This window comes from Vicia villosa, linkage group LG1, assembly GCF_029867415.1.
Source record: "Vicia villosa cultivar HV-30 ecotype Madison, WI linkage group LG1, Vvil1.0, whole genome shotgun sequence".
NCBI lineage: Eukaryota > Viridiplantae > Streptophyta > Magnoliopsida > Fabales > Fabaceae > Vicia > Vicia villosa.
In genome coordinates, this window is record NC_081180.1 from 144,653,444 (window position 1) to 144,666,032 (window position 12,589).

General features: G+C 37.5%; 1 protein-coding gene across 1 annotated transcript; it reads right to left on the reverse strand.

Annotated features, from left to right (window-relative positions):
* Positions 1 to 712: 712 nt before the first annotated feature.
* LOC131656459 (uncharacterized) lies at positions 713 to 2,404 on the reverse strand. Its single transcript, XM_058926175.1, has 2 exons — positions 1,508 to 2,404; positions 713 to 1,291 (listed from the first exon to the last, which is right to left on the reverse strand). The coding sequence occupies exons 1-2, from the start codon at positions 2,402 to 2,404 to the stop codon at positions 713 to 715; spliced, it is 1,476 nt and encodes a 491-aa protein (XP_058782158.1).
* Between the last annotated feature and the right edge of the window lie 10,185 nt (positions 2,405 to 12,589).

Sequence of the window (12,589 nt, forward strand, 5' to 3'; positions counted from 1 at the left end):
AATCTTCAGATGATTCAGAGCTTCCTTTCAGAGCTTCTATTGGACAGCTTCAGAGCTTTGAATCTTTCTTAAGAGCACTTGGCTTTATCAGAGCATCAAAATGACTTCCTTCACATTTTGTGCAGAGCTTTAACTTCTTGTATCAGAGCATAGCTTGCTTCTGATCTTGAAACTTCTTGTATCAGAACATTAAGCTTTATTTGCTTCAAATCTTTGGAAGATTTTCTTCAGATACATTTCTCCCCTTTTTGAGCTTGTTCAGAGTAACACATTCCTGCAAAACTATCAGAGACAGAAAAAAAAACTTTGCAATATTTGTTAGGAATGTTGAGGCTTAAGCCCAACAACTGATATTATAAATCAATTCAAATAACATGTTTCTCCCCCTTTTTGTCATAACATCAAAAAGCATAAAAGATTTAGATGAAAGACACACAAAGTGAAGAAAGAAATCTTTTCATTGATAACCAGGGGGAAGAGTACAATTAGATGCAAAAACAAAACAGATGCAAGAAACAAAGAAGACTACTAAGACACAAGACTCAGACTAAGACTGGTTAAGCTTAGAAGCTAAGGCTGCCAGAAGGTTCTTAATCTCAGCGGTGTCTTCTGCTTGTTTCTTTGAAGATTCTTCAGTTCTTTGCATCCAAGTTCTGAATTCAGCATTGGTGTCATCCTGCTTATCCAGACGATTGAACACTGAAGCTTGATTCTATTGAAGTTCCTTCAGAGTTTCCAACAAAACGGATGTTAAAGGACCAGCAGAAGAAGCAACAGGGTTTTCCTCAATAGCAGGAACAACAGAAGCTGGAATTATTTGATTATCAACAACATTGTCAAAGTCTAAGACTACGACAACAAGTGGAGATGAAGGATTCTGGGGAGTAGGTTTAAAAGGGCGAGGGTTGCGAAAGAATGAATCAGATGAAAAAGATGATGGTGAAGAAGGGAGATTGAAGTTGCAAAACACAGGAGTGTCAACAACTGGTTGGGGGTCATAAGGTTGAGGTTGAGTTTCAGAAGGTGGAGGTTTAGCAGAAGTGAAAATATTTTCATCTTGAAAGATGGTGTTTAGAGGTTTTGGATCAAGAATGGGTTCAGAGTCAAGGATAGGTTGTTTGCCTTTAGATTTGGAGGAAGCAGAAGATGGAGATTTAGAGGTTTTGGTGGTTTGAGGATGAATTTCTGGTGATTTTTCTGGTGGAGATTCTGTTGATATATGTTCAGAATTTAAAATAGGAATAGGAACAGACTCAGTTATAGAAATACCTGAAGATTTTTTCTTATTCTTCTGAGGCTTGGAAGGTCCGTCTCAAACAGACTTCCTATTCTTCTCCTTCTTTTCTTCCTTTTCCTTCTTCTCTTCTTTCTGTTCTTGATTTTCTTCTTTCTTCTCTTCTTTCTTTTCCTTCTTGTCTTTCTTCTCTTTCTTCTTCTTTTTCTTCTTCTCTTCCTCTTCCTTCTCTTGCACTTGATCAGCTAAAGTGGGAAGCACTCTGTTGCTTACCCATACAGGATCATACTCAGAGCCTTCCTTTTGACACTTTTCCAGATAGTAGAGGACGATGCTAGGATGGTCATTCTTGAAGAACATCTCAAAATCAGCCAGAGCAAGAACCCTTCTGGTCAAGATCTCATTTACCACTCTGGGAGTAGCGGTAATGGTCTCTATCAATTTCATCTTCTTCAGAGTGTGGGCATTTATAGTGCTTCCACACGTTGCATACAGATCCTTAACAATTCCAGCATTTACTAGATCATCAATCAATCCAGTTTCAACTAGAATATCAGAAATCAACCTTCCAAAGGGAATGATGTTCCTTCTGATCTTTGGAGTCTTCAATCTGGCTTGTTCTCTAGAGTCCCTCACATGATTCCACACGTGGATAAACAGAATATAAGGAAGATCCACTTTCTCGCCTTGACCAATACAATACAGAATGTATTGTTGATCCTGATTGATGTAGTTGGGAGATACAGTTGCCTTTCTGTGGTAGATGCAACCCAGAAGGATCTTGGCCCATATTCTGTAGGGATTCTTCAAATCCTTGATTCTAGTAGAGCCTTTTCCAGATTTGAAGATTTCAGCATAGACAACGTCCCAATCTGTTCTACCTATGATAGCTCCAGAAGCACCTTCACAACCTTCCAGACCTATCAATCTTCTGATCAGATTTTCTGTAATGGAGATCTCTTGGCCACAAACAAAGGAAATGATTGCTTTTGGCAAGAGCATTGCATGAAACCAAAATTCTTTAACCAATTCTGGATATACTACTCCAATCAAACGGTTGAAGAACGGTTCCCAACCTTGAAGTAACATGTTATTCTTCAGGTGAAGGTTGTGTTTCTGTAGATTATCAAAATCAACCATCATTTCACAAAGAACTTCTAATTCATCCATTGGAATCAGACAAGTCTTCAAGGAGAGAGAACATATTGTTGTTGCTGTTGTTGTTGTTCTTGTTGCTGAGAAGACGAAGCATTGTGTTGAGTAGAAGAAGAAGCCATTGAAGAACCCTTGAGATTTCTGGGTTTCTTAGATTTAGGGTTTTTATGAAGGCAAAAGAGGAGACAGAAATACATAAACAATGAAAATGATGAAGGAGTGAAAAGAGAGAAAATGAACATGAGATGGGTTTATATAGACACGAACTTGAAATAGAAATGCAATGAAATTCTGAATGCAAGCGGTTACAGAATATGAATCAATCACATTTAATGTTGAGAGACGTTAGTGGAGATAGCATGAGATTTGAAAAGATTTGCACAGTTACCTAGGGCGGCGTCTCATCAACTGCACGTATGCTTGTCCCTTCAGAATGAACACGTGGTCATCATCTGGAATAGCTGGTGACAGCTGTTTTGCTTTAACAGAAGTTCTGTATCATACTTAGACACATGAAACGTTAGTGATAACAGATTCAGAGTATCCATATGAACATACATAAACAGAACATCTGATAAGAAAATAAATCAACATCTTCAAACTAATCCATATATCAGATCATCTCAACACCTTCATTCTGGGCATAAATCCGTACTGATGTTCTTCAAAATGAACTTAAACCTATCTTCTGCAAGGGGTTTTGTAAAGATATCAGCCCATTTATGGTTTGTATCTATAAAGTTTAAAGAAAGAACACCCTTCTGAACATAGTCCCTAATAAAGTGATGTTTAATCTCTATATGTTTAGCCTTAGAATGTAAAATAGGATTTTTAGATAAACAAATAGCAGAAGTATTATCACAGAATATAGGAATGTTACCCTCATATATCTGATAGTCTTCTAGCTGACTCTTCATCCACAGCATCTATGTACTACATCCAGCAGCAGCTACATATTCTGCTTCTGTAGTAGAGAGTGCAATTGTTGCTTGCTTCTTGCTGTACCAGGAGATCAGGTTACTTCCCAGAAACTGACAGCTTCTAGAAGTACTTTTCCTTTCAACTCTATCTCCAGCGTAATCAGCATCACAATATCCTACTAAGTTGTATTCTTCAGATCTTCTGTAGACTAAACCAACATTAGTAGTACCTTTCAGATACCTAAGAATTCTCTTAACAGCAGTTAAGTGAGATTCTCTTGGATCTGGTTGGAATCTAGCACACAAGCATACACTAAATAAAATATCAGGTCTAGAAGCAGTCAGATAAAGAAGATATCCTATCATACCTCTGTAGATCTTCTGATCTACCTTCTTGCTTACCTCATCCTTACTTAATACGTAAGTTGGATGCATTGGAGTTTTTGCTTATTTGATCCAGATAGATTAAACTTCTTCAGAAGTTCTTTGACATACTTAGTCTGATGAACATATGTTCCTTCAGAGGTTTGATTGATCTGAATGCCTAAGAAATATTTGATTTCTCCCATCATGCTCATCTCAAATTCTACCCGCATAGACTTAGCAAACTCATTTCTAAGTGTAGCATTAGATGTTCCAATAATAATATCATCAACATAAATTTGACAAATTAACATATCCTTTTTATAGGTTTTATAGAAGAGGGTTGCGTCTACTTTTCCTCTTGTGAAACCATTATCTAGAAGGAAAGAACTTAATCTTTCATACCAAGCTCTCGGAGCTTGCTTCAATCCGTATAATGATTTCTTTAATTTAAAAACATGTTTTGGAGACTTAGAGTCTTCAAAACCAGGAGGTTGGTAAACATAAACTTCTTCATCTATATAACCATTTAAAAAGGAACTCTTAACATCCATCTGATACAGAGTGATGTTATTATGAGTGGCAAAAGAAATTAATAATCTTATAGATTCTAACCTGGCCACTGGTGCAAAGGTTTCATTATAGTCAATACCTTCTTGCTGACTATAGCCATGAGCAACCAGTCTGGCTTTGTTTCTGATGACTTCACCTTTCTCACTTAGCTTGTTTCCGAAGACCCATTTTGTTCCAATGATATTGAATCCTTTAGGTCTTGGAACCAGATCCCAAACATCATTCCTTGTAAACTGATTTAACTCTTCTTGCATAGCAATTATCCAGTCGGCATCTTCCAGAGCTTGATCAACAGAAGTTGGCTCAATCAAAGATACTAAACCAAATTGACATTCTGCATTGTTCTTTAGGAATACCCTTGTTCTGATGGGATCATCTTTCTTTCCGATTATAACATCTTCTAGATGTGCAGAATTGATTCTAGAAGATCTTCTTAGTGTTGGCTCTTCAGATATTCTGAGATTCTCTAAAGACGCTGCAACTTGATCTTTTGATACATCCTTTCCCTTGGGTTCTTCATGATCTGAGTTAGAGATGTCTATATCTGCAAAATTCTCAAACTGCCTTGGCTTTTCAATGCCAAGCTTATCATTAAATTTGATATTGATCGATTCCTCAACTATCAGAGTTTCATTATTGTATACTCTAATGCCCTTAGAGTGTTAAGAATATCCAAGAAGGAAACACTTCTGAGCTTTGGAATCAAACTTGTTCAGATGATCTTTAGTATTCAGAATATAACAAACACATCCAAATGGATGGAAATATGAAATGTTGGGCTTTATGTTCTTCCACAATTCATAAGGAGTCTTATTTAGAATAGGCCTGGTGGAGATTCTATTCTGAATATAACAAGTTGTGTTAATTGCTTCTGCCCAGAAATGCTTAGCCATATTAGTCTCATTGATCATGGTTCTGGCCATTTCTTGTAGATTCCTATTCTTTCATTCTACAACTCCATTTTGTTGTGGAGTTCTAGGACAAGAGAAATCATGGGCAATACCATTTTATTTGAAATAAATTTCAAAGAGTCTGTTCTCAAATTCACCACCATGATCACTTCTGACTTTTATGATTTTACATTCCTTTTCAGATTGAATCTGATTACAGAAGTCAAAGAACACAAAATGTGACTCATCCTTGTGTTTTAAGAACTCTACCAAAGTCCATCTGCTGTAGTCGTCTACAATGACCAATCCATATTTCTTGCCTCTGATTGATGCAGTTTTGACTGGGCCAAAAAGATCAATGTGCAGAATGTAACACCCTTCTAAACCCCGCGACAATTTACATAAATAATCATAGTAAAAACATAAACACAAGGGTGCCACAATTATTTAAAAACAAATAAACCAATTATGATCGAAGTCATGCTTCATTAGGAAACGATTTACCAGAACATAATCATGTTTATCACAGCGGAATATGAAACATCATCAATACGACCAATGAAATGTAATTCAACACCAAATGAAATAGAATAATCTCATAAAACTCTAAAACTATCGTTCCCCAGTGTTACAAGATCAGAGCATGACCGACACGACCCAACATAAACGGATAAGCTCTACGAGTCATCCTCACTGAGCACTAATGTCGCTACTCCTTAATCTAAAAATGACAACATGTAAGGGTGAGTCTCATTCTCAATTAGTAAATATTATGCAATTCATAAGCAACAAGCATCATAATATATCGTTCACCCAATCATACATATTCAGATTCACCACTATTATTCATCAATTCATACAAAATAGATTACACCGCATAACACTGAAATCCATACAATCATGTTATGACAAAATGCATATGACACAACTGACACTATGCATGTGGTACCAATAAATCGTGGAATTAATCCACCTGACCGATCTACGCCTCATCGAGATACGGCCCACCGACACAAATTCCGCACAATGAGAATTATGTCCACCATCGATCCAAACATCACCGGGATCCATCACCGAATGCATATGAATGAATAAACACACATAACATACTTAAAACATCACCGATCACGATGAATAACTCATATCCACACCACGTCACCGAATAAGTATGTACATGTTTTCAACATCATTCAAATAGTCATGCATTCATCACAATCATAATAATAATCACAGCCGAGTCATCATCACATCAATTACATTGTCACACACATTTCATATGCACACAATGTTCAATTCTCATCAAGTAATTAAATTGAGTTTTAAAGAAATAAAGTCGGCCACTGCCCATATTCATCATTCATCATATAAAACATTTAATTAATTTTACAACGCCCAAAACGGCACTAAGAAAGGATACACGGATCAAAAGATACGCTATTTTAAAGTTTAGAAAAATTTCCGCACAACAAGGTTCGCTCAGCTGACAACTAGCGACGTTAGACAGAAGCTAACCAGGTCGGGTCCTCGTTGGTGACATTTATACGTTCTAAAACGGCCTGGATAGAAGAACCCGAAAGTTTCTTCCTTCATGCCCTAACAATGGTGAAATCTCCATTCTGCATCAAAACTTTGAAACGACGGTTCTAAACGGCTTTAAACCTCAATATGAACATGAGTATATGCTTATAAATCATTTAGAGTGCATGAATTGACAGTTTGAATTCAAGAACAAGGCAAACCGTGATTGAATAGCATGATGCCTCTCCACGTGCTCCAGGCTTGTTCGTTGAGTTATATGGCTTCCTGAGTCGTCAAGGAGGGAGATGCAAGGGCTGGGATTGACTGAATATGGCTGAAGACAGGGTTTCGAACTTGCACCAATTTTTGAAGTTTTGGAAACCTCTTTTTTAGGGTTCTTACGGCCAATCCTCCTCTCCCCCTTGCTGAGTGTTGTTGTGCATCTATAAGAGAGTGAATTAGGGTTCTTTTTGGACTTGGGCTCTTGCTTATTTGGTGAGTTGGAAGTTTGAGTGAATATGTGTGTAATCTTTCTATTTTTTCACCCAACCTTTCCTAATCCAATTTCCACGAATATCTCTTGATTTATTTGTTATTTTGTGGTATAAACATGATGACAAATTATGACCACGCCTTCCTTAAATAATTCTCATGATTTAATTGTTTTTAAATTGAATTAAAATGTATATAATTCAAAATAAAATGAATAAAAATCATGGGAAGTTGATAGATGAATTCATGGGACCTAAATATCATCACAAGCATGTTTAGAAACAGCAACTTAGGCACATTTGCTTAAAAGTCAAAAATTGCTCCATTAGGGTTTCGTATATTTCTTGAAAATCGACCAACTTCTGAGCCTCGTATCTCCTTCAATTTTTATCATATGACCATGTTCTAGGACTTTTTAGAAATCCCAAGATGTCCTCTAAATGACCCTTTTGGTTTCATCTCAATTGAATTTTCCATTTGCAAGTTATGAGCTTTGACCCAAAAGGTGTTTTTGTTGACTTTTTGGAGGACCTCTAATCTTTTGACCCATATCTCTCAAATGAAGCATTTTTAGCCTTGGCACGTGAGAGACAAAGTTGTAGAGAACTCAATTTCATTTAAAATGAGCGTTGTATGGAAAATTTCTGATGTTCCATGTGAAAGTTATGGCTGGTCAAAGTTCAGTTGACTTTCTTCTAGAAAACCCTAATTTAGAAACTTTAGGTTTTTATTGATTTCTAATCTTTTCTTGATGAATCATGATCAATCCTTGATAAAATGATGAATGATACTTCAAAATAAGGTTGTTGACAAAAAATTAGGAGTTTTGACTGTACTTTGACCACAGTTGACTTTTAGGTCAAACTAGTCGATTGCTGACCGTTTGAGCTGTTGATTGAGCAATCTTAGGAATCAGAGCTTGGAACTTGGCATGAGGATCCTTTGAAGCATATGAGAGACCATGAAGTCCACTTGAGGTATCAGAAGTTGATTTTTCTTGGAAAGAAACAAAACCCTAGTTTTGGTCCTTATTGTTTAGGAGGAGAGTGAACATGCTTGCAATTGGATATCATATGAGCCTGAGGAGACTGCTTGAGCCAAGATATCTTGAAATGTTATGGGCAAATTTTGGGGTATAACAGCTACCCCTGTTCAATCTTCTTATACCTGAGGATGTAGATTGACATGTGTGCCTGTCGGAATCTGAAGGTAGAAGAGGATTGAACACTAGAATACCCAGAAATTTGCACTATCGGGGATGGGCTTAGAGATGCCACCCAGTTATTGAGAGAATTGATTGAGATGGGCTTAAAGGATGCCATCTGGATGTTGGGAGTATGAAGTGGGCTTAAAGATGCCACCTGACTTGATAGGTTTGAGAGTCAGAATATGTCGTATGTTAGACTATATGTGAAGGATATACTTAGGATGAGTCGCACGTTAGACTGAATCCATCGTATTGTTAAGTGTCAAAGTAAGTCGTACGTTAGGCTATACTTTTTAGGGCGATTCGTACGTTAGACCAGATCCAATTTTGCATCGGTGGATGTCTAGAAAGTCGTGCGTTAGGCTAACGGATGGGTCATGCGTTAGACCGGATCCAATTACATTGGTAGATGTCTGGAAATCCGTGCGTTAGGTTGAAGGATGGGCCGTGTGTTAGACCGGATCCAATTGCATCAGTAGATGTCTGGAAAGTCGTGCGTTAGGCTGAAGGATGGGTCGTGCGTTAGACCGGATCCAATTGCATCGGTAGATATCTGGAAAGCCGTGTGTTAGGCTGAAGGATGGGACGTGCGTTAGACCAGGTCCTCTGTGTTAATAGTTGTTAGAATGCACCGTACGTCAGGTTGCATCCTAGGATGAGTCGTACGTTAGACTGAATCCTTTGTATTGAGAAGTATTTGTTGGAGGTCGATCATACCAGCACTGTTCGTGGTGACAGAATTAGATCTAAGTCTCTTGATTATCTTTAGACTATTCATGGAGCATACCCGAAACTAAGTATCAGAACTAAATCATCATCTTGATTATCTCTGAACTATCTTTGGAGAATACTCGGAAATAAGTATCAAAACTAAATCTCTGTCTTGATTATCTCTGAACTATCTCTGGAGAATACCCAGAACTAAGTATCAGAATTAAATCTCTGTCTTGATTATCTCTGAACTATCTCTGGAGAATACCCAGAACTAAGTATCAGAATTAAATCTCTGTCTTGATTATCTCTGAACTATCTCTGGAGAATACCCGGAACTAAGTATCAGAATTAAATCTTGGTCTGAATTATCTCTGAACTATCTCTGGAAGATACCGGAACTAAGTATCAGAATTAAATCTCGGTCTTTATCATTTCTGAACTATCTCTGGAGAATACCCGGAACTAAGTATCAGAATTATATCTCGGTCTTGATCATTTCTGAACTATCTTTGGAGAATACCCGGAACTAAGTATCAGAATTAAATCTCTATCTTGATTATCTCTGAACTATCTCTGGAGAATACCCGGAACTAAGTATCAGAATTAAATCTCGGTCTTGATCATTTCTGAACTATCTCTGGAGAATACCCGGAACTAAGTATCAGAATTAAATCTCCGTCTTGATTATCTCTGAACTATCTCTGGAGAATACCCGGAACTAAGTATCAGAATTAAATCTTGGTCTTGATTATCTCTGAACTATCTTTGGAAGATATCCAAAATTAAGTATCAGAACTAAATCTCTGTCTTGAATGAGTGTCAGAATTAAATCGTTGACTTGATTACCTTTGCACTATATCTAGAGGATACTATTTATATGTAGGAATAGACTGAAAAAGCAGTATTAATTTTATGCAATGTCGTGATGCATGTATTGTAATGTTTATTTTTGAAATGAATGAATTTTGTATGCATATGCCATGAGGCGTATATATGTTATGTGTGTGCCATGAGGCATATGATGTATGAATGCAAAATGTTTGTTAATAATGATAGAAGATTGTAGCAGCGTCTGGCGGGGAAAATAAATCCTTGACTGTTGTGGAGAATATAGAACCCGAGGATACTTAGCTGGGGATTTTTGGCTTCTGCTTGGGGATGAGAGCCATTTGAATGATTGATCTTGATTTACCTTGACTGGGGATAAGAGAGATGAATAACCTTGTTTGGAGAAGCGAAAAGAGTCAGGGAATCGGCAGCGTCGAAGATGTAAAACTTTGTTGAGGAATTATATCTTTGTTGGGACGAGAACATTTGAAGGTATCTTCTTAATGATTACTCTGTGGGGATATGATCCTGTGAAACCAGCTTTGTGGGAAGATATGGATGTCTTGAATGTTGCCCCCCCAGTGATTATAGCACTTGCCATTCCTGGACTCGTATTGATTGGAAGCGCCAATGAGTATTGATCGAAGCGTTGAACATGCCTTGCATAACTTTGCCCCAGCTATTAGGGAATTATGACGAGATTCGCTTCACGAGGACCTTATGAGATGTGTACTCTGGGTGACATGCCCCTAATACTTAGTATGATGTCCCTGAATGATCGGGAAGTAGCTTCGGAACCACTTGGGTTCATGCCCCTGATTGTTGATGCTTCTGAGAGATTTTTTGAAACTTGACCTGATTACCCCAAATTGATCGGGAAATAGTTTGAAACCCACTTGGGATGTACGCCTTTGACTGTTTGGCATTTGAGAGATTCTTGGAATCTTGACCTGATTGCCCCAGATTGATCGGACAAAACACGTCGTGCCCCTTGTATACGTAGGAGACATTGCTTCTGGAGTGATCTTTTCTGTTGGGATAACTGTTAGTCATTAGTTGTACCCTGTGCAAGTTCTTCCTTGTTGCTAACATTTGAAATTATGTAGCAGAATATGTTTAATAATGTATTCATGAGATGCAATGCATATGTTTGTCTTGAGTTTGTCGAAAACATTTAAACTGGAGATGTAAAAGCGCGATGTTTATAAAAACGTGATGAAATATTAACTCAGCATTTGTGGTAAACCTTAAGGAGTCATGATACCTTTTTGGTGACAGTATGCTTTCGAACTAACCATGCTTCAGTTAGGACTTTCAAGGGTTGTAACGTGGCTTGGTTCACAGTTTAAGAAACAAAGGATAAAAGGCTCAAATTTTATTTGTACCCTTCCCAATCTTCGTGATGTTTTTCGATCTTATGCTCAGTTAACTTTGCGTTTTGAGTTCTAGCAGAGCTTGAAGTTGTAACATTGACATTTTGACGGTGGTTTCAGCACAACAGTTTATTTGGACAGGCAGTCATCCTTTTTTGTTTTTCGTAATACTTTCTCTTTGTCGAGGATTTGTAGTGACCTCTTTTGAGATGTTTTCTTTTGTCGAGGATTTTTAGAAACCTCCTTTTTGTTATCCGTAACTTTTGCCTGAACTGTTTATTTTGAGATTACAGTCAGCGGGATGTTTTGATTTTTGATAAATCTCCTTCATAGGTTTTAACTTAACAGTTTCTTCTCTTTTTGACGGATATTGACTACCTAACTTAATGGACGCGGGAACCTATCATTATTTTTGTAAACGACAGCTAGTATAATTGAGCTAACTGAGTAACTACCCTGCCCCAGGTTGTGATTAAGGGTTTGATTTGCATGAGAAAGAAACTCTACTTCTTAGGCTCAAAGGAATTGACGAGTGATTATCATCCTTATATCTCCACTGTTTAGGAATTGAAACAATGTCTGTACATTGTCAACATAGTCCGTTCAAAAGCATACTGTATGAGGTTGCGGTATCATTTTCGTCATCCTCCCTTAAAAGGAATACAGCTTTAGCAGGAGTCGAATATCACAAAACATATGCAAAGTAAAGACGCAATTTAAAATGAGTGATAGTGAAATAATTTTTTCAAGACAAACATATGCAATGCACTGATGATGATTATTAAAACAGATAATTTCTATCACGAGTTGAATGTTTAAACAAACAAAAAGGAAACTTGCAAATGAAAGTAGATCTAATGATCCAAAGGTTCGTCCGTCTAGACGTCATTCAGTCTTGTCATGACTAGGCATAGGAGCGGTGATCACCACAGGAGTTTCAGGAGAGTTGAATTTGATTTCTCCGTCATTGATCAGATCTTGAATCTTATTCTTCAATGTCCAGCAATTGTTTGTGTAATGTCCAAGACTGTTGGAATGGTACGCGCTCCTCGCATTGGGTTTATAGCCAAGAGTGTAGGTGTTAGGATTCTTAGGAGGGTCCCTCAGAGTAATCAATTCTATCTTCTACAGATGTTGTAATGCGTGGGCCAATGTCATATTAATTTTGGTGAATTGACGATTAGGTGCATCTGGCTTGCGTCGTTGTTGTGGAGCTGGTGTAGAGATCAGAACTGCCCCCACAAATTGGTTGCGTTCATTAAGGCCTTTCTGGTTATGTGCAACATCAGTCATATGAGGTCCTTCAGGTGAATTGAAATCAG